Consider the following 24,384-nt stretch of genomic DNA (forward strand, 5'->3'; position numbering starts at 1 on the left):
CAACACACCAAGGTCACGCTCAGGGAAGAGGTCTGTGTCCTTCCCAGTGTACACTATGAAATATGTGGTGAAACCTGTTTCACAGTCACAGATGAGAAATAGTTTTATTCCGAATCGACTTCTTTTTGAAGGAATGTACTGGGAAAATGATAATCTACCTTTGAAAACAAGAAGACACAAATTTTGAAAGGAGTAGAACATTTCACTGAAACTTTTTTTTTAGACTTTCAATTACAGATTTCAACTTATATAATCTGTCTCCTTCAAGTTGATTTTCATTATCACTAAAATGCAATAATCTAAGTAACAACAAAAATCTGTCCCAGGCCATCAAATCAGAAAACTGGGAGTTTGAGAGGAGAGGATCTGTAGACCAATATTCAGAAATTTTAAGTTTTTTTACCCTTGTCATTAGCAGTGTAATAGCTAGAAAAATGTAAAGTTCTTGAGGAGTGGTGTTTTTTCACTGCTTTAGTCGTGAAGATGGTCTATTGTTTGTGGTGAAGGTATGAAACTTGTTTGTTTCATCAGCTATTGTTGTCATTAATTATATGGTAAAAAATTGTTCAAAAATATCTAAAGCTGAAGAATCATCAGTGATATTACCTGTGATTATTCCTGAATTACTGCTATCAAATTCGTGTACACTTGGAGTAAATGCAACATCACGCCACTTGAACAATACATCTTCGGTACGCATTCACTTACGCACGTTCGTATCGAGACTTTTGTCACTATTTTGCTCGCTTGTAACACTTACATCACCAGGATCTTCTTCTTCTGAAGTACACAATTCACTAAACTCAGACAATTCTTCTCCCAACTCATTTGTTGTTAACAATTCATCAATTTGATCATCAGTAAGATAACACGGATATTTACTGGTAGACGCCATATTGTGCCATCCCTGAAATCCCTGCAGTCACGTGGTTTATGCATCGTGCTGCACATGATTAGTCGCACCAGTTCAAATTTTTCTCTTTAGATGTCACACAAGGACAGAAACCCAAGTCAAATAAATTTTAATTGGTTGGCAATAGATGGAGGAACCTACCCGCGAAGTTTGAATATCTTATGATTCTTTCCATACTAAAAAATTGTCTGAATATGGGAGGCACACCAATCATACATATATGGGCTCAGCAAAGCAGGCATGTATTTCCAAGCCTGTAATAATACGTTCTCAGCAGTTAAAGGGTTAAATCTTTTTTTTTTTTTTCCCCTGTTATTTTTATCAGTAACCAAATATTCCATTAATCTGGCCATTATTCCTGCATCCATGTTTGGTTAAGTAACTTGTTAAAGTATATTTACCATTAAATCTATATCTGCTTTTTCCATTTTTACTTTCTTTTACTGTTTTTTTTATATTTCGCTTTTTTTAAAATTATTTCTTTGATGTCTATTTTTAATATTTTTTCTTTCCTTTCCAGTATTTGAATTTCTTTTTCAGGTTCTCTATTCATTACCCTTTTGAAATATTCTACCCATCTTTCTATTTTATTTTTATTATTCTTTATTTTATTTCCTTGTTTGTCTTTAATATCGCCTCCTCCTCTTCTTTTCTTGCCTGTCATTGTTCTCATAACATTATATGATGTTTTAGTATCATTCTATTAGCTATAATTTCTGCTTCATTTAGAAGGCTTTCAATAAACTCTCACATCTTTTCTTGCATTTTTCTTAATCTCTTTATGTATTTCTTTATATTTCTCCTGTAATCTGATGTTATTCTTATCTTGTTTTTTTTCTTTAATTTCTCTCTTCAGTTTTAAGCTTTGTGTGTGAAGATATCAATTCTTTGTCTTTTCTTCTATGCACTCCTAGTATTTTTTCTTTGGCTGCATGGTGTATGTTTTTAACATTTTGTTCAGATTTCTTCAATGCTTCTGAACTCTTTATGTTCATTCTGAGTGAGAACTTCATATCCATTTTTAATGTCTACTGCATACTCCCTTTTGGTTTCCATATCTTGTAGTTCATTTATGTTATACATTCTATTTTTGCCCATTACCTTCTTTATGGTCATTATTCTTATTTTAATTTCTACTATTACTAAAAAAAAATGGTCTGTATAGCATCTACTCCTCTTGATCTCACATTCAAAAGAGATCCTCTCCATTTTCTTTGTATAATTATATGATCAATATGTTCATAAGTTTTCCCATCTGGTGCTCTCCATGTTACTTTATATATATTTTTATGCTTAAAGATGGATCCTCCTATTACTAATTCATTTGCCATACAGATCCAGTAATCTCTCTCCATTCTCCTTTATATTTCCTATACCTCCTTTCCCACTATCATTTCTTTACCTGTATGGTCATTTCCTATTTTAGCATTTAGATTCCCCATTACTATAATTATAACACTAGGATTTGTAGCTTTCGTGGAAAGGCTTAGACGTTGGTTATGCATTTTCACTATATTATTTCAGGAAATTACAACGTACTAGGATATACATTAAAATAAATTTTAATATATTTCTATATTTCGGCAACGTCACGCTGCCATTTTCAAGAACTTAGGTACAAGATACGTGCACGCAGGCACAGCAAAACAATAAATGGGCAAGAAGTATGAAGCTATTATTTCTCCTAAAGTCCTGATGGTGCCCTCTAGTGGGCAATGTTGGTATTCTTGGGTGATTGGGCTGAAGGTCTTCTGATGTAGGTTTCCCAAATTTGAGGAAGTCTCATGCAGCCAAATTTGTTGAGGTTTGGCTTGTTTCTTAAGGCTGAAGCTGATTCTACGAAAAGCCTTTCACATCTGTATTTGCTACGGTGTATTATCCTGGCTTTTTTCAACCGTATTCTATGGCAGGTATCCAGAGAATGGTCAGCAAAACCAGAGTGGCTGTATTGGTGAAACCGGATGTAGTCCTTGTGTTCTGAAATTCTGATATTTTCTGTCCTGCCTGTTTGGCCGAAGTAGGACAGCTTACAGCTGCAAGGGACCTGGTACACACCAGGTAGGTCCAGGGGGGTTTTCATACATAAAAAACTCAGCCCACTTCAAAGTCAGCATAGAAAACCTTACACGCAAACACACTGACATAATGGTCAGTTTTGATGTCTCCTCCTTATTTACGAATGTCCCACTCGAAGAATCCTTAGAGCTAATCCAAGCTAAATTTCCTCCCGATATCACAGCCCTATTTCAGTTCACAATGAACTCAGGCTATTTTGTTTGGCAAGGAAAATTCTACAAACAAATAGAGGGGACAGCCATGGGTTTTCCACTCTCCCCACCCTTGGCCAACTTTTATATGGAGACTTTTGAAGAGCAAGCCTTGAACTCTGCCCCACAAAAACCAACCATTTGGCTTCGCTATGTAGATGATGTATTCGCTATTTGGCCACATGGCTCCGATGCACTCCTCTCCTTCTTAACACACTTAAACAACCAACACCCCAGAATCAAATTCACCCTGGAAGAGGAAAAAAACAACTGCATTCCGTTCTTAGACACACCTTGGTTTTCTCAGTACATAGAAACCCCCCCCCCCTCAAACAATATGGAGTCATTAAGACACTATACAACAGGGCTAAACTTATCTGCTCGAATGACAATGCCCTAACCACAGAACTAAACCACATCCTCAACACGTTCTTAGCCAATGGCTACCCCCCCCCCCCCAAAAAAAAATAATAAAACCAGTAAACCACAACTCCCCCTCCCCCTCACAACAAGGATTACTCTAAATCCATCACCATACCCTATATCCGAGGCACCTCAGAAAAAATCACAAAAATCTTAAAAAAACATAACTTAACTTCTTGTTACAAACCATATAAAAAATTGGCATCCCTTATCCGCTCAACAAAAGACCAACCTCCCCCAATAGACCTGCCTGGTGTGTACCAGGTCCCTTGCAGCTGTAAGCTGTCCTACTTCGGCCAAACAGGCAGGACAGAAAATATCAGAATTTCAGAACACAAGGACTACATCCGGTTTCACCAATACAGCCACTCTGGTCTTGCTGACCATGCTCTGGATACCTGCCATAGAATATGGTGGAAAAAAGCCAGGATAATACACCGTAGCAAATACAGATATGAAAGGCTTTTCATAGAATCAGCTTCAGCCTTAAGAAATGAGCCAAACCTCAACAAATTTGGCTGCATGAGACTTCCTCAAATTTGGGAAACCTACATCAGAAGACCTACAGCCCAATCGCCCAAGAATACCAACATTGCCCGCTAGAGGGCACCATCAGGACTTTAGGAGAAATAATAGCTTCATACTTCTTGCTCATTTATTGTTTTGCTGTGCCTGCGTGCACGTATCTTGTACCTAAGTTCTTGAAAATGGCAGCGTGACGTTGCCGAAATATAGAAATATATTAAAATTTATTTTAATGTATATACTAGTACGTTGTAATTTCCTGAAATAATATAGTGAAAATAGGATTTGTAGCATCTATTGTTTTTTATAATATATCATAAAATTCATGCTTTTCTTTTTTCATCTGCATTATTAGTTGGTGCATGTACATTTATAATTGTCACTTTACAGAATCTTGAATCTTGCTTTTATGCATCTTTCTGTAATTGGTTCCCATTCTATCATCGCATCTCTAACTTTACTGGACATCATTATTGCCTCTCCTTTTGCATGTTCACTCTCTTCATCTTTGTTTCCAGAGGATATTATCATTTCTTATGAACTCAACTGGATCAATCACTGTCCATTCCGTTTGTCTCGCTTATTCCCATATTTCAATTTTATAGTCTTTCATTTCTTTGGCTATATAGGCTGCTTTTGATGTTTCATACAGCCCTTACATTCCAACATCCAATGTATTGTTTTTTTGGCTCCAAAAAATTTGTATGTCTCTTTTGGTTTTGGTGTCTTGCATGAATTTTCTGTTTCATTACTCAATTCTCTAGTTTCTCCATAAGAGCTTTTACTAGGGGATGTCATTCTCAACAGTTTGTCTTCATTTAGGGTAACTTTTTGGACAGATTTTTCTTTCATCCAGGTTTCCATAGCAAAGTATTTTTTTTACAAGGATGGGTTGCTAACCCTTCGCTCAACCCTCACCTATTTACCTGGGTTTGGGACTGATATGATGTGAGATAGCTGCATCACAGTTGGCTTGAATGTGAAAATTACAGATGGATTTCTGTACTAAGTGTTCCAGATAAGATTTATGCAAGAATTCTTGAAAGGAGGTTGAGAAAAATTGTGGAAGTGAAAATTTCTGAGGATCAAGCTGGGTTCAGGACAAATTAGAGGTTGTAAAAATTAGTTTTCACTTTAAGACAAACAGTTGAGAAATCATAAGAATATGAAAAGGATGTGAACTTAAGTTTTGTAAATCTGGAAAAGGCATAAGACAAGTTGCCTACAGAAAAGCTTCTCAAAACATGGAATAAATGGAACATTATACAAAACAATGCATAGTCTACATTTAAGTTGTAAGGCAGCAGTTAGAATCGAAAGAAATACACGAAGATGGTTTGATGTAAAATCAGGGGTAAGGCAAGGATGCACATTATCTATACTCTCCATCATCATCTATATGGATTGCATTATGAAAGAAAGTGGCATTAACTACTTTCAAGAAGTATATATACGTCCATGTTACCATGGATGAGAAGTACATATTAAAATTGTAATACCATTGATATTACATTGAATTATATGATGGATACAAAGTGTAGAGGAGTTGTGTATTTTATCCATATTGATGGCGACGTGGATAAACCTGATATTATAATCAGAGATATCAAACTTGGCTCTTTGCTTTAAGCAGATATGTGCTCCTAAATACATACAGTGTAAGTCTACAGAATTCTCTAACTAAATTGAATAACAGATGTACCAAATTTGACATGAAATTCAGTAATAAAAAGATTACAACTATGAAAAACTTATAGAACAAGTAAAATATTTCACTATTTAGGCACAGTGTTTAATGAAGATGGCAAATTAAATTTGAAAACAGACAACAGAATAAGCAAAGTTGGTATAGTTGGGTGCTTAAGGGGTGCTTAAGGGTCAAAGCTGTATAACTGAGAGGAGACCTCCACATAGCCTTTAAAGGAATGCGGAGAACCGACCAGGGCTTCTGACCTAATGTCCAATCCTCACCTTCTCGTGGTGCACCCTGTTGGGTATCTACTTTGATACTGAACGGACGAGGATGGGCTGGCAATTTGGGATTTAGCCGACCAAATTGTATTCTTATTGGTTAAACCAAAATAAAAAATGATGGTACAACATGACAAAATTTCATGCCGGCTGGGGCGTCGCCCGGTTAAACAAGGCCCCCGTTGTTTTCGCCAGGGAACCAGGGCGAACAGCGAAAAGTCAGCTACTGGAACAAATCTGAAAACAAACCCCAACTCAACATCACCAGAGTTAAAGATCGGTACTATCAACGTAAGAAGCCTGAATGGCAAAGAAATGGAGCTAGCTGAGGAATTAGATAAGTACCAGATCGACATAATAAGGGTGACTGAAACAAAAAAGACCAAAACTGGTGAGATCTTTCTGAGCAATAAATACAAAATGTTATATTCAGGCAATAACAATCAAGGAAAAGAAGGAGTAGCCATAGTATTCAACACAAAATACGAGGCTAATCTTCTTGAATGGCAGTCAGTCTCAAGTAGAGTAATGTGGGCAAATATGAGAATGGGGAACTGGACAATGAGACTTATTTGTGCCTATGGTCCCACAGAAGGTTCTACTAAGGTAGAAGTGGAGGAATTTTTTGAGGCTTTAGAAAAAGCAACTGACACAATGAAAAAGGAAAAGTTGGTCCTTGTTGGGGATCTAAATAGTAGAGTAGGAAATGATTGTGAGACATACAAAAAGAGCAAAGCTAATAATAATGGCAAATATCTGTTGGATTTCTGCTCAGGACATGGACTGGTTATTACTAACACCATGTTCCAACATAAAAATGTGCACAAATTCACATGGAGAGAAGAGGCTAGGAATAAGAAAAGTCTCATTGACTATGTTATTGTTGATAGTGATGTTTTCTCTCTGGTGTCCTGCACCAGGGAGAAAACATCAGAGGATTTGAAATTGGAAGTGATCACTATTTAGTCTTGAGCAGGATAAAATTGAATTTCATATTGAAAAGAATAACATGTAAGAAAGTTTTAAAGCGAATAAAAGTTGAGCAGCTCTCAGATGTGAACTGTAGACTAAAATACAGAAATATTATTGAAAAGAAAATGAAAGAGTTTGAGAACAGGAATCAAACCTTGGAGATTCAGTGGCAAACTCTGAAGGAAACATTGATTGATTCTGCCAGAGAGGCATGTGGTGAGGTTGTCTGTAAGGATAAAAAAATCAGAACTCCCTGGTGGACACAGGAAGTTAAAGAGGCAGTGAAGGAAAAGAAGAAAGCATATCAAAAGTTCCTGGCACATAAGTCAGCTTTTACTCTTACAGAATACAGAGACAAATGTTAGAAAGCTAAACAGTGTGTAAAACTAGCTAAACAAAAGTCATGGGAGGACTTTGGCAAGAATATAGAAAATAAATATCAAGAAGGTGGCAAAATATTCTGGAGGTTGTTGAAGAAGCTTAGGAATGGAGGAAAGAGTGCTGTAAAAGGAATTAGAGATGATAAAGGTGAAATGAAAACAGGAGAAAAAGATATCCTTGAAGTATGGAGTAATTACTTTGAAAAACTGCTAAATGAAACAAGCAGTGATTACAGCACAGTGATAAAAAACACTGACCAGGCATGCAGTCAGGAATACATATCCATACTTGAAGTAGAAAAAGCCATCAAAGGCTTGAAATGTGGAAAGGCAGCAGGAGTAGATGATATTCGACCAGAAATGCTGAAGTATGGTGGTATAAGAGTCTTACAGTGGCTGCACTGCATAGTTCAGAAAGCCTGGACTGAGGGACGAATTCCCGATGATTGGAGTAGAGCTCTCATAGTACCCATATATAAAAAGGGAAATAAAACTGAATGTGAGAATTACAGAGGTATTTCCCTACTGAGTGTTCCTGGCAAGATCTATGCAAGTATACTTGAGAAACGGTTGAGAAGAATTGTGGAAGAAAAGCTTGGTGAAGAACAAGCTGGATTCAGGCCAAATAGAGGCTGTCAGGATCAGATCTTCACTTTACGACAAATAGTCGAGAAAGCATGGGAATATAACAAAGATCTGTATTTAAGTTTTGTCGATTTGGAAAAGGCATATGACAAGGTGCCAAGAGAGAAGCTATTCAATACGCTGCAGTTATATGGTGTCAATGGGGCATTATATCAAGCAATACTTAGTCTTTATTTGAGTTGTGAGTCAGCAGTTAGAATTGAAGGAAGTACAGGAAGATGGTTTAATGTTAAATCTGGTGTGAGACAAGGATGTACATTATCCCCTCTGTTATTCATTATCTATATGGATCACATTATGAAGGAATGTGGTATTAAACCTGATATCAAAAATGGAGATGTTAATGTCAGCTCTTTGCTTTATGCGGATGATGTTATACTTCTAAATAAATCCGCTACAAGTCTGCAAGATTCTCTGACTAAATTGAATAGCTGTTGTAATAGATATGGTATGAAGGTCAGCAATAAAAAGACAAAGACGATGAAAATAGGCAGAATCATTGAAAATGTCAACTGTGTTGTGAATGGAGAACCTGTGGAACAAGTAAAACATTTCAGCTACTTAGGCACAATTTTTACTGAAGATGGTAAACTAAATATAGAAATAGACAACAGAATCAGCAAAGCTGGTATCGTGGGAAGTCAATTGAATAAATTCATATGGAATAAGAAAGAAATTAGTCGGAACACTAAATTAGCTGTATACAAGACTGTGTTCAAACCAATTTTAACTTATGGATCTGAGAGCTGGGTCAGAAGTAAAACACTTGACCAAAGACTAGAGACCGCAGATATGAGAGTCCTGAGAAAGATTAGAGGCGTGAACAGATGGCATCAATGGCAATATCATATTAAAAATGAGGATATTAGGAAAGAACTTGACATTGTCAGCATCCAGGAATGCATTAGCAGAGCTAATCTCAGATGGTATGGTCACTTAAATAGAATGGGAGAGGAAAGATTAGCAAAACAAGTGTTCTCTGCCAGGTTGGCAGGAAAACGACCCAGAGGAAGACCAAGATATAGGTGGATTGATACGGTACAAAGTGCCTTAGACGATAGAAATATAAGATCTGATAATGTTGGAGTCTTGACAAGTAGCAGACTGATTTGGAGGAAAATTGTAGATAGGAAGTTAGTAATGATGTAATTTTTTCATGTAGTACTGTCATATCCTGTACACCCCTTGAGGGTACATGGCAGGAATTTGATGATGATGATGATGATGGTATAGTTGGGAGCCTGCTGAATAAACTTATATGGAATAAGAGAGAAATTAGACAAAACATCCAACTGGCAGTATACAAGACAGTGTATGAATCAAGTTTAAGTTATAGATCTGAGAGATGGGTTAGAAATAAATCACTTGATGAAAGACCTAGAGACCAGAGATATGAGAATTCTGAGAAAAATTACAAGAGTGAACAAATGGCATCAATGGCAGAATCATATTAAAAATGAAGATATTCAAGTTAGCATGAGCAGAGCTAATCTAAGGTGGTATATGCCACTTACACAGAATGGGAGAGAGAGGAAAGGTTATCAAAAAAAGTGCTTGGCACTAAGATGACAGGAAAATTCAAAGGAAGATCTAGATCCAGGTGGATTGATTCAAAAGTGCTTTAGAAGAATGAAATGTTTGATACAATATTCAAGTTCTGACAAGTAATAGACTAATTTAGAGAAAAATTGTTGATAAGAGATTAATAATAATGCAGACTTAATCATGTAGCGCTGTCATAGTAGTCTGAAAAGACCCTTTGTTTGTACATATCAGGAAATCTATGACAATGATAAAACTTGAGCAGCTTATATAGGTAACTTGTACCAGAAGCAAAATGTGAAGAAAACATCTACTGATTGAGTAGTAATCAAATGGTGACATTGTCTACAAGGAGAAAAATAATCAAAACACTATTGCAAACTCAAGAATTTAAAGAGGCAGCCGTTTGAAGAGAAGAAATCATACTAAATCACATTAATTACTTTAGTATCCCATACTAAGGCAGTGAGATGATTTAGAACGATCTTGTAAATCACTCAGTTTTTGGAGGGGCATCCCTGCACTTTAACATACCTTAATAAATACAGCTTCAAAATTCTACAAAAATGTTGTAGACTAATCACATATGTGCAGACCTTCTCCAATTGATTGCTACAACATTCTGGCACAGACATTCTTTCCATTAATAAGCAAAATGTATAAAGAAACGTTTTAACCTCTTTCCACTACAAATTTCCACAGTCGGGTACTGAGAATAATACTTTGTTTCATAACTTGCTGAAGTTCCAAGGATATCTTAACAGGAGGGATCTTGCTCGGAGAACTGTATATGGTCACCTATTAAATGCTATCAAATGGAAGTACTTTGACATCAGAGATCTAATCTATGACATCTGTTACCAATTGGAAACAGCAGAACATGCATTCTACAGTTGCTTTCTTGCCCTATTTGGAATAGATAATGTAATGTTTTGGGCATTCCATTACTTATAAAAAACACAGGTTCTTTTTTCTTTTTGCAGTATTCCTCCCCCCCCCCCCCCACATGTGAACAATGGGAAGAGAATTTTGATTTTTATAATTAATTAAAATATCATTTATGGAAAAATGGGAGGAAAAAAACATGGATTTGAAAACTAGCAATATGACATACAAATGCATTATGACGGTTGTTCGATAAGTTCGTGCAAAAATTGAAGAAAACATAATTTTTTGGGACAAACATTTTTTATTTTCCATATAGTCTCCTTTGAGGTCTATATACTAGTCCAACAATGCTCGAGTTTTTTGATCCTGTCCATATAGTATGTTTTGTCCAACTCTTCAAAATAGATACCGTATTTTCCGGTGTATAAGACGCACCCAAGAAATTTAATACAATTTTCTGGAAAAAACCTAAACTTTACATAAACGAAAACAATGCTCACAGGCTACTTTGACTGCACGTGTACGAATCATTTTTGTTGATATGGCAATGCCATTTTGCCAATTTTCTTGCACCCATTTCAAAACTTCGGCCTCTAGTTCTGGCCACTTCACAATTTTTCCACGTTCCGTGTGCTTTTCATTACGCAAATTGTACAAAATCTCCTTCTGACCACGCCAAGTTCTAATCATTTTTTCTGTAGGCGGATGTCCAAAATGTCTTTTAGCTTCCCTATGCCCATGTTCTTCCGCATATTTTACAACCTGCAATTTGTAACTTGAAGTATATGAACGTCGCCTGTTTTTTTCCATCACTAAAATCTACGGGGAAATATCAAAATGAACACAAAATATCTCAACACGTCAACTCAATACTGATAAACATTGGTAACTGATTACACGATGGATAAGATATTATGAAACTCGAATAGGGACTCCCCGTACTTAGCCAATGACGGGCTAGAAGTCAAGGTCACGCATCAATTTGATTGCACCATTAACCGCCTACAAAGATCTTGGAACATAAAAGGGAGTGTGTATGACTTTGAAAAGAGGAAGCAATCTTTACCTTCATTATATAAGACGCACCCCATTTTTAAGATGAATTTTTAAGCTAAAAAGTGCATCTTATACACGAAAATATGGTAGTTGTTTTGGCAATCACTTCATCGTTTGATGAAAATCTCTTTCCTGCCAGCCATTTTTTCATGTTTGGAAACAGATGGGGGAGGGGGGGATGTGAAAGGACTTTGTAGTGTAAATCGAACAATTTTGAGGTCACAACTGCAGAAGAGTGAGTGGGTGGGTGCATTGTCATGGTGAAAAAAATCTTATTTTTTGCCAAGTGGGGTTGCTTTTCCTTTATTTCATTGTTTAAACGATCCAGCAAAGATGCATAATACACTCCGGTAATTGTTTTGCCCCTTTTCAAGAAGTCTCTGAAGATTATGCCATGAGCATCCCAGAAGACAGTGGCCATAACCTTTCCTGCTGAAGGAACGGTTTTCGCTTTCTTTGGTGCAGATTCCCTGCTTGCAACCCATTGTTTTAATGTTCCTTGGCCTCAGGCTGGTAGTGATGAATCCATGTTTTGTCCACTGTTACGAAACGATGCAAAAATTCCTCTGGATTCCATTGAAACAGCTTCAAGCTGTCCTTGCAACAGTTCACACATTGGTGCTTTTGATCCAGTGTGAGCAAACGTGGCACCCATCTTACAGATAGTTTTTTCATATGTAAATATTCATGTAAAATATTATGTACGCGGTCATTTGAGATGCCCACAGTCTTAGCAATTTCACACACCTTCACTCTTTTATCACCCATCACCATATCATGGATTTTTTCAATAATTTCTGAGTAGTGACCTCAACAGGGTGTCCAGAACGTTTAGCGTCATTTGTGCTCATATGGCCACTTCGAAAGTTACTAAATCACTTATAAACCATTCTAATCAAAAGGTGCAGATGCACCATAATGTTCATCAAACTTAGCTAAAAACTAATGTTTAATCACTACACGAAATTCTTTCTCATCCATTTTCCACAAATCATGGTACTTGATCGATTCAAATGAACACCAAACACAGAGTAATAGATCTATCTGACTGTAACTTAGTGTGTGTGATCCTCCAACAGTTGCCAGCAATTAAAAATAACCTTAATACGTACTGGTGGAACCATCTCTTAGACTTTGCACGGACTTATTGAACTGCCCTCATACAACATTGCATTATGAAAATGTTATTGTTCAGTCAGATGATTTTTTTGTATTTAGAAAGCATTCTAGGAGATATCAAATTTTTGACTAGATGGTGTAGACCATCCAGATTATGCAATATTCACCGGGGAGAGATAAAATTCTGCTTATTTTTACTATGAGAGGTTTTTTAAAAGGATTTCACCCTCTTAGTTCATTGTACTTTTATGGTCAATTGCAAGGATGACTGGAGAGAGCAATCTCAGGTTTTGTTGCTTTAGTTTCAATTGGTCTTTAGCTGTTCAGCTGCATGAGACTGATAAAAAAGAATAAACAATACCTTGGTATAAAAGATGATATAAAAGAGATGAATTTTCTCCTAATACTATCAGACTCTCTTGCATCCCTATACTAACTATTCTAGGCCTATGATGAACACCTCTTTACTTTTTCAGCTCAATAAAAGTCAAAACCAGTCTGGGCAGTGGCCCTCCTATAATGCATAGCATTATACACACCTGAAGGGATGTGTTCTTTGCATTACAGGATACCGAGGCAATTAATGTGAAGTCATTAGTCTCTGTATATAAGTAACCAAGTTGTGAAGATAATAAGAATATAATTTCTTGGTATCTTGATTTTGAGTTATCATAATGTTTTTTTCTTTTTGTTCCTTAATTTATGGAAACTAGTGTATGTAGTAAGAAAATCAACGAGAAAAGACTAAAAATAATGAAAATAGACTGGAAAAGCAGAAAAAGAACTGCATTCACAGTAGTGAACTGATAGAACTACTGAGTTATGCATTTTTGTTATTTAGGTGCAAATTTTTAGTGAAATACAAAAATCAAACATTGTTTAAATCATCTGAAGAAATTTATGTGGAACAAGAAAGAGATCAGCCAAACACAAAGCTTGGCACTATACAAGCCAACATTCAAAAACCAATTTTATTTTACGTGGAAGTTAGGTTAGAAATAAAACACTTGATCAAAGATTGGAATCTAAAGTTCTTGAGGACATTTAGAAGAGTGAAAAAATGGCATCAAAGGCCAAACCATATTAAAAAGATATCATAAAAAACTAGGAATTATTAAGGTGGGGGATGAATTTCATTACATGGAACTTTTTCAAGCTGAAGTGGCTTGAAAAAGTTCCATGTTTGGTCTCTAGAGTCTAGAGCAGGGTATTCAGACTATGTAAAAATAAATAAAAAAATCCTTTGCCCACTCATAGTACAAATGTAGCATAAGTTTACTAATAACCTTTTGTGGGTGAGAACCACATAAAATAACTAATGGGAGATTAGTCGGTGGTTGAAGCAAAAATGACAAAAAAAGACGCAGATCAAATTCATGGGCTGATGCAGTTAGAAATGCTTTTAAAGATCAAAAAGAGCTGTTCAAGCCAAAAAGTTGAAAATAATAGGCAAATCTGGAAGAGAATCATTTAGGAAACTGGTCATGAAACATAAGATTAGACTGTATCGGTTCACTGTCACTCATATAAACAATAAGCTTTTGATAACTAATAAGTATCTGTGCTAGAGCCAAAATATTTTGTTAAAGATGCTTTGAAAATTCTAACTTACCTCTCATTTAATAATGCTTTAAATTTTTCTCGAGCAAGTTCCATCAAACTGTCAACCTCTTCTTTTGATCTCTTGAAGTTTTCTATGCTAAATGCATAGATAGTTACTTCAGAAATTCCAACATCCCTGCACCACTCTAATGTCTGAAATTAAACAGAAAATGGCATTTATTAATCTTTGATAATAAAATGTATTAGGCAATTGAGATTATAAAGAACAGAAGAAATGTAAAAAGCGTGTGAGTGAATCACAGAAATTATTCTCACTGGCATGAAAAGCCTTCATTTCCCATTCCATCTGAAATCCCCACTCACTTTTTGAGCCACAGTTCAACAACGGATATTCCAAGGCAGTGCAAGGGGAAAAAAAAACAAAAAAAACAGCATATTGTAGATTGCTATAAGCAATAATTGCCTGTGATAAAAACACAAGCTTCATACTCAGACTAAACTGAAGCATGCAACAAATATAAATCAGACCTGTAACAACCAATAGCAGGGAAAAAAAAAAAAAAAAAATTGATTCCTGTCCAAATAGCAGTCAAAGCCTTTTTGATCCCTTGCAAAGGCCATCAGATGCATTCATGTTACACTTTAATGGAATAACTGCAGCACAAAGAGAAATAATTAAACAACAGGTTTAATTGGAAGTTGTTTTTTTCCCACTTGGTTAGACTATAATAAACTTAGTTTAATCCTTTATCCAAGTGTAAGTAAACAAAGTTTGCACCTGAAGTATCTTCAGGACTGAGGCAACTCATGGTAAAGGTAGACTAAGTTCTCATCACATGTCTTAGTGTCTCCCATAATGCAAAACACATCTCCTTGTGGATATGTATAATGCTATGCATTAAGGGAAGGGCCATTACCGGTTTCGACCTTTATTGAGGTCTTGTCAGTGGCAGCCAGATCCAGAGGTGGTGACACTAAGCATAACGCTACTGTCAGAATGGGTGAAGCACATGTGCTTTTCATATTCCCCTTTGTCTGTGCTGGAAGTTGCTTGGGAAAGGGAATCTTGTGAGCAATTAAGCTCACCTGCTGGAGGCAGTTGTGTTAGCTAAGAACAGTTGGGAGTAGAATAGCCTTTGGTCTTTTGTATTTGAAGTAGTCTGTTTCATTGAAATTGACAGCTTACGATCAGCGGGTTTGAATGCGAACTTGATTTGACGAAGAATTTTTCTGCGAGATCATGAAGAAAGGAGGAGTAAGGAATGTCGGTTTCTCAATAAATCTGTGAATTTCTGATGAACCATGGGGCATCTAGAATCATCCTTAGGCATTTATTTTGAATTCTTTGTAGTTTTAAAATGTGTGATCATGACGTGTGACTCCATGCTGATAAGGCATAGGTTATAACTGGACGTATAACCATCCGGTAAAGTAGTAATTTATTTTGTAAGTTCAGTTTGCTCTTACGGTTGATCATTGGGTAGAGCTGAGCTGTTACTTTGGCTATCTTGAAGCAAATGTGATTGATGTGCTTATTAAAAAGGAGTTTCTTGTCCAGTATTATCCCGAGATATTTGGTCTCTGATTGCAATGGGATCTTTTGACCAGGAAGCAGGATGTCCTCTTTGTAGCAAAACCTTTCTTCTAGAGAACAGCATGGCAGAGCTTTTGAGGGGGTTTATTTGAATCCTCCAGTTGGTGAACCAGTGACACTAAGGTGTCTCACCTTATTATTAAATTACTCTGGATTTAGAGAAAGATGTTGTAAGTTTTTTCCTGCTTGGTTAGACTATAATAAATTTAGTTTAATCCTTTATTCAAGTATAAGCAAACAAAGTTTATGCCTGAAGTATTTTCAGTCCTGAAGATACTTCAGGTGCAAACTTTGTTTGCTTACACTTGGATAAAGGATTAAACTAAATTTATTATAACAGGTTTAATTGTTTCATTTTGTCTGTCACAGAAGGCATCTTCAGGAATACAATGTTAAAATTGTGAAAACACATAAGAAACAAAAAAGTGGAAGAAACAAGATTAGAATAAATGAAGACTAAAGTCCTACGAGGGTTGCTCTCTATGGGTGCTGTTGACTAGCCTTAGATGTTGGATAGGAGGCCTAAGAATTAAAGTTTTCCAAATTTTGGAAAGTTTAATACAACCATATTTATTAAGATTAGGCTGTTTTTTTTAATTTTTTTCTGATTCTATAGTGTCTTTCAAGTTGGAATTTGTTGCGCTGGAGCATGGTGATGATTTTCTTCAATCTGATTCTGTGCATGGTCTGCTAGACCTGATTGACCATAGTTGAGGTGTGGTGGTGGCAGATGTTTTGTGTTCTTCTAGGAGGATGTTAGCAACCTCTGAGTCTCATCATAATATAAGCTGCAAGAACAAGGAATCTTGTAAACACCTGGAATAGAAAGGGGAGGAAGTGGGTCCTTAAGAGAGCAGAGAAGGGAAGCCAGCTTCAAATGAGGTTTGAAAGCAGTGAAGAGATTATATTTCTTTAAAGTTCTGGCTATTTTTTCTGAAGTGCCCTGATATAGGGAATAGTACAGTAAACCTTTGATTTAATGAACTAATAGGGGCTAAGGGGTGTCCATTAAATCGCAAATTTTTTAAAATAAAAATATCTGTAACATTATACAGGTATCCCTTGCTTAACGTGCCGAAATTAATTGCAGCAATCCCTTGATATAAGCGGCAAGAGTTTTGATCAACACGCCTTTAACCCTGTAGAGCTTGCAGCTGATCTGACAGATACATGCAAAATGTTTAATATAAATATTCTTACACAATTCAGTGTATAGCTTGGAGGTCATGAGTAGCTGTGCATTCACATGTTACAAGTGATATTCCACACTGTTTTTTTGCTGTCAGTTTGGTTTAACACGTTATATAAAGGTTTGCAATATTTGACAGTAAATCATATCTGAGAGATACCGAGACCTCCAATGTCAGTATAGTATGGTTTAGTTTTTTTTTTTTTTTATTCTTTGTTCAATAATTTCTAGTTTGTAACTGAAAATAAATAAACCATTATGTATTACTGAAATAGAGAGCCAAAGGCTTATTTATCATACATGTCCTCTCTAGGAGATGTGCTTTACATTATGGAAAATACTAAGGAAAGTGATCTGGGTTTCTCCACCTTTACTACGAGTTGCCCATAAGGTTGCTTATGCTTGCATCCGCCGAAACTTTAAGTTTCTATATATTTGGCAGGAAACTCTCGTAGTTTCTATATTCGGCTATGAAATAATACCAGATTTAATATTTATCATACATGTCCTTTAGGAGTGTGCTTTACATTAAGGAAAATACGAAAGAAAGTGATCTGGAGCTTACTCCACCTTTACTACGAGTTGTCCATAAGATTGCTTATGCTTGCATCTGCCGAAACTTTTAGTTTCTATATATTTGGCACGAAACTCTTGTAGGTTCTATATTCGCCTATGAAATAATATTGGATTCAATATCCACTTAATTTGTACCATCATGTATTATATTTGCAGTGATTTTTTTAAATGCTTTATTGCTTGTTTGCCGAAGTATTTATGCCGATAAGAAAAAAACTAAAACTGTTCAGTGTTTTTTTTAATGCTTTATTGCTTGTTTGCCGAAGTATTTATGCCGATAAGAAAAAAACTAAAACAAGCAATTACTTAAATTAAGGGGATATTAAATCCCACATAGTTTTATGTGGGATTTAAAACAAGCAATATTCACTTAATTTGTACCATCATGTATTATATTTGCAGTGTGTTTTTTTAATGCTTTATTGCTTGCTTGCCGAAGTATTTATGCCGATAAGAAAAAAACTAAAACTGCTCAAATGACTCTTGATAACTTCTTTTGATAAAAAAATTGCAGTAAATAACATACGTATAAGTATTTATTAAACATTTACTTTGCATTCATTTTTTATCTTTCCTAAAAGAGTACCATATAAAACAAATTATTAATACAGTAATTGATCATGGACGAATTCTAATTTTCACCATTGATTATTAGATTTGATTAACGCGATTTTGATATATGCGGTAACATCGCGGGATTAATTAACTGCGTTAATCGAGGGATTAACATGGGATTAATTAACTGTGTTAATCGAGGGACAAACTTCTTTTAAATAACTGTTCAAACGACTCTTGATAACTTCTTTTAAATAAATGCCGAAGTATTTATTTACCGAAGTACTTAATTTGTACCATCATGTATTATATTTGCAGTGTTTTTTTTTAATGCTTTATTGCTTGTTTGCCGAAGTATTTATGCCGATAAGAAAAAACCTAAAACTGTTCAGTGTTTTTTTAATGCTTTATTGCTTGCTTGGCGAAGTATTTATGCCGATAAGAAAAAAACTAAAACTGCTCAAACGACTCTTGATAACTTCTTTTGATAAAAAAATTGCAGTACATAACATACGTATAAGTATTTATTAAACATTTACTTTGCATTCATTTTTTATCTTTCCTAAAAGAGTACCATATAAAACAAATTATTAATACAGTAATCGATCATGGACGAATTGTAATTTTCACCATTGATTATTAGATTTGATTAACGCAATTTTGATATATGCGGTAACATCGTGGGATTAATTAACTGCGTTAATTGAGGGATACCTGTACTGCAATTTTGTCAATATTGCAATTTTGTCACTGTAATAACAAAAAAACTGTTTTACACACACTTTTAGATAAGTTAATGTGTAGTTAATGTTCGATGTCGAGGCACTTCGTTTAGGTAATCTTGGTTTGAAAAAACTATCAAGTTTTTTCTGAACTTTTGAATTCTGCTGCCTTTTTTTATAATTAACTCCCAAAAATTACAAAAATGTGTGTAATAAAACTGCGCAGAAAGTCATGCCACACGACAAAAGAACCAATTACAGTGCAATTGGTGTGATCACGTCCTAATCATTCGGCGAATGATTAGGACGAGACGCTTTATAAGCGGTGACTCATTTATGTAGGCTAAATTACTACGGCGTTTTTCCAACATATGATGGCCTATTCACCAAAATTTGTTAAAACAGGAAATTAATAACAAAAAAAAACTTCATTTAATTATAAGCAAATCTTGGTTATAAGCATTTTAAATTAACAGTGTTAATTTTCATGTGACATACAGACCGGAAATTTTGTCCATTAAATCCGAAGTCCGTTAAATCGGGGGTTTACTGTAATGGCATTGCTCTTTGAAAGTTTTTTCATTTGGTTATACTATAAATTAAAGATGCCAAGAAATTATATTGGGAAGAGCCACTACCCAGACCGGTTTGGATAGTAGCCATTCCCATAATTCATAGCATTATACATGTCCGTAAGGATATCTGCATTGCATTATGGGATACCAAGGCAATTAATGTGAAGTCATTAGCTTCTATATATAAGCAGCCCAGTCATGATGTTACTTCACGTACACATTTTTATTTGTTAAACTTAGATAAAGGATTAAACCAAGAATATAATTTCTTGGCATCTTTAATTTATAGTATAACCAAGTGAAAAATCCCAAGTATTTTAGTAATAAGGTGTGACACCTTTTGACTACTTGTATATGGAGATATGACTTCTGCATTACTTCAACCTGTATAACTTCTGGGTCTGGCTCACACTGATGATGTCTTGGATTTTGACAAGTAATTTGGTTTTCTTTTGTTTTTCACTTTGATTTTATTTTACTGGTACTAGTGGTGGTTTTGTACCCAATGGCACTGTTTTTTTTTTTTTTTTTTTTTAAGTAAATATTAAGATTGCTAGTAGTGCAGTTAATACCTGCATTATTGGATTACTTTTGGCAGGTATCATGGCTGCCATTTTATAGTAGTATAATAGTTTAAATAGAGCATTTGCCAGAGGTGTAGAATTATTTCTATATCATGGAATTATTTAATTCTGTCTTACAACTGAAAAGATTTTTGTTTTCTCTCTCTTATGATCAATTGATGAGGTTTTTTAGTCTTCTTTCCCATCTGAGATAATGGCACCAATTCCTCCAAGGGTGGAATTGCAGGAACTCTAGGAATTGAAATTCCAGGATGTGAAGAGTGAGACGAGTGACAGGTTTTAAAATAGATAGTTGGTGCTAATAATATTTATTCTTTCATCCTGTAGAGTGGAGGGAAATATTTAATTGTAGTTAAAGATCTGGAAACAAGGGACAAATTATTAGTGTTTTACTTTTGAAGGCAGCACAGTTATTCCTATAATGGTCCAGAACCGGGTAAAAACAGTAAAAATTGAAAGATTTCCCGAAATGGGGTAAGATTAGTAACATACAAAAGGGTTTATCAGGCGAAGATCCAAACTGGTTTTCTGGTGATGTCACCTCCACAATGGATATGAAGAAACCCGTACCAAATTTTGTCAACATTGGTACAACCCGAGTTATGATAAACTATCTCAGAGTGCAAAGGCACTACCTGCATTGTGGTTCATACGATCCCCTGGGTGGTAACTGCCCCAAATCTACATGTTTCAACTGCATAGAGATCGGACATATCACTAATCAGTGTCTCAAACCCTGTCAGAAATGTTAAAGTTCTGGACACCGTGTTAACACCTGTCCTTTCAGAACTTTTGCTGAAAGAGTGGGAGCACCTGTAGAGCCAATTAGAACATAGTATATATCAGAGAGGCATAATGAAGAGTTCCCGGATCTTCCAATTCAGTCTAGTAAAGACAGTGCTTTCAAACAAACTACACTTGGTAAAATCACAAAAAGTGCATGAACAAATCAACTAGAAATTAGATCCAAAATACCAGATCTGCAGGAGCCACTTTCCTAGTCAAATATGGATGGAACAAGTTGAAATTACCAATAATGAACCTAGTATATTCTTGAAGAAACAAAAACCTGATATTATGGTGTATAAATTTCCATACAATTTCTTGTTTAATTTGCCTGTGGAATCCTCATACATTTAATGAGGCAATGCAGAAAAGAGATGCTATGATTAATGAAGTGTCACTGGTAAGTCTTAACTTCTAGATTTTGGATGAACCTGATGAGGTCTTCAATCTGTGAAGGAGCAACTGTGTAGCCTGCTTCTTGTAAACTGTTTTCCAGTTTTTTTCAGTTGCTTTCCATTATTTCAGTTTCATGATTTGGAAGCTAGTTATTTTCTTTTCACGTAGATGAACCTGATAAGGTCTTACTGAGAAAAGATGAAATGCAAAAACATGAAACTGTTCTACAAGGAGAAACTGGAGAAGGAACAGAAAAGCAAGTAAGACAACTGAAAGAACTTAATATGCAGACAAGATCATCAAAAAGGAAAGATGAATTAATAAAAAAAAAAATTGATAAACAAAAAAAATTTAAAAATGGAACTACATCTAAAAGAAAAAGAAGTAATAAAAAATGTAAAGATGAAGAAGGTTCCAGATTATCAAATGAAAACTTTTCAGGCTCAGAAGAGTTTATAGACTATGAAGAACTATCTCATGCTAATAAAGGGAAAGCAAGAAATGCAATTAAAGAAAAAATGATAATAAAAGTTTACTGATTCAAAGTTTTCTCAGTATGATTATCATCTACATGAGAAGAAAATAACTAGCTTCCAAATCAAGAATGATGGGCATGAAATTAAAATAATGGAAAGCAACTGTAAAAAAACTGGAAAACAGTTTACAAGAAGCAGGCTACACAACTGCTCCTTCACAGAATGAAGACCTTATCAGGTTCATTTCCAAAATTTAGAAGTTAAAGACTTACCAGTGACATCTCATTAATCATAGCATCTCCTTTCTGCATTGCCTCATTAAATGTATGAGGATTTCACAGGCAAATTAAACAAGAAACTATATGGAAACTATGCCATAATATTAGTATTTTTTATTTATTATTTATTTTTTTTTATTTTTATGAAACATACTTCTGCAGGTATAAAGATATATGAAAACTTTAACAGACAGATATCCACTTCTTTGTTATTGGAGCTTTGGAAGATTTAACAGGGCTGAATAGGAGTTTGTCCATTTTGGTGTGGAATGGGTGTACAAAAACTGCGACACTGTGCACTGGACAAAGAAAGGTGGAAGAAGATAGCGAAGCAGCCATCGGTCATCAACGGGCAGTGAGCCCATGGTTCGTGATGATGATGAATAGGAGTTCTTATTCTTGTCCTCCTCCTTGGGTCATTCTATAATATCCAAAGGAATGCAGAAGGAAGAATCTTGACAATAGACTGGAAACTCTGTGGATGTGTTATAAATGTTTATGCTACATCCAATGCAGTTAGACAAAAATTCTTCCAAGAATTGGAGCCCACTACATCATAGCAGCTGGAGACTGAATTGTATTGAAAACACCCCACAATAGACAAAATAGGAGGACATCCCAGAAGAGGAAAAGTTGGATATGCACAGTTAAAAACTGTCTCAACAATACTCAACTAGTAGATATATGAGGATTCTCCAGGCTTATATGTACATGAATAAAGGTATTGGTATCTTGATCGAATTTATATCTTTTCTTCCCTTATATTAAATTTATATATTTTCTTCCCTTATAAATAGGATAATTCAGATAAAACATCTTGACATCAACACGTCAGATCATAATCCAGTTCTACTTAAGTTCCATTGCATGAAACAAGTACAGATCAGTTCTGGACCATGGAGACTTCCACCAAATTATCCATTGATCTTTTCAACCAAATTCCTGACCCTCTGTTCAAATTGAAATAATGTTACCTGGAATTGGGATATGAGGTTAAAATTCAAACAAGCAGCAAAACAGAATATGATGGAATAGGGAAAGGAAAAGATACATAATAAATATTACAGAATCACAGATGCTGAAGAAAAGCAATTATATATAATTCTGTGCGATTTTTATGGTCCAGCTGATATCAAGAAGTTAAAAAGGAATTTCTTCAACTATCAAAGTAGCATGGAGGATTTTGGCTTCTAGTCTTAAATGTCTGCTATTTAAGCAATACAGCTTCAAAAATCCATAAAATATTGCAGACCTTCTCCTGTACTACCTGAGTTTTCATCTATTCCAAACATTCCCCTGTTTGGAATAAATGATTATAAAGGTCCAAAAGTCGAGACTATTCCTAAATAGTACAACACTCTGTGCTTAACTCTAAGACCGCTATAACACTCTGACATTGACATTCTTTCCATTAAAAAAGTAAAATTTGGTATTAAAAAAATCTTTAATCTCTTTTGCTGTGAACTTCCACAGTTGGGTACTGACCACAACACTTTGTTTCATAACTTGCTGAAGTTCAAAGAATACCCTAACAGGAGGGATCTTGCTTGGAGAATTGCATATAACCACCTTCCAGTCAATACAATCAAATGGGGTACTTTAACATTGGAGATTCAATCTGTGACATCTGTTACTGATTGGAAACAGCAGTAGAACATGCATCTACAGCTGCTCTCTTGCCCTGCATATTTGAAACAGAATATACAATGTGTTGGGTATCCCATTACTTACAACAGAACTGGTTATTTTTTTGCAGTACCAACCACCTGTCAGCAATGGGAAGAGAATTTTGATTTTTATAATTAATGAATTAAAATACCATTTATGAAAGATTAGAAAGAAACAATGATTTGAAAACCAGCAATATGACATCCAAATGCTTTATATTGTATTCTGGAAATTTTATTGTTCAATCAGACGATTTTTGTATTTAAAAAGAAGCATTCTAGGAGATATCAAATTTTTGACTAGATGGTGTAGACCACCCACATGCAATATTCACTACGGGGAGATAAAATTCTGTCTATTTTTGCTATGAGAGTTTTTTTTTTTTAAATGGTTCCATTCTCTTAATTCAATGTAGTCTTATCATCAATTGCAGGGATGACTAGAAAGCAATCCCAGGCAGAGAAGACCAACTCAAGACACTTAACTCAGATAACGCTTACATCTGGGTATTAGTCATCTATGCGGTTTACTTTCAATCGGTCTTTTGGCTGCTCATCTATATGAGATTGGTGAAAAAGAAAAACTGATAACCTTTGGCTATATGATAATTATCAAGCTCTCTTGCACCCCTATACTAATTACTCTAGGCCTATGATAAGCACCCCTTTACTTTTTCACCTCAATAAAGTCAAGCAAATAAAATTTGAAAATAAAGATCGAA

General features: G+C 35.2%; 1 protein-coding gene across 4 annotated transcripts in view; it reads right to left on the bottom strand.

Annotated features, from left to right (window-relative positions):
• The window catches only part of LOC150095994 (dehydrodolichyl diphosphate synthase complex subunit DHDDS-like), a 208,084-nt gene that overhangs the window by 73,485 nt on the left and 110,215 nt on the right, over positions 1–24,384 (bottom strand). For all 4 annotated transcript variants that reach the window (XM_090409669.1, XM_090409668.1, XM_090409670.1 and 1 more), the window contains exon 3: positions 14,314–14,456. In XM_090409669.1, coding sequence (XP_090265795.1) covers positions 14,314–14,456 — 143 coding nt within the window. The remainder of the gene's footprint in view (positions 1–14,313; positions 14,457–24,384) is intronic.

Source organism: Typopeltis vanoorti, chromosome 19, assembly GCF_054136105.1.
Source record: "Typopeltis vanoorti isolate ZY-2024b chromosome 19, IOZ_Tvanoo_1.0, whole genome shotgun sequence".
Taxonomy (NCBI): Eukaryota; Metazoa; Arthropoda; class Arachnida; order Uropygi; family Thelyphonidae; genus Typopeltis; species Typopeltis vanoorti.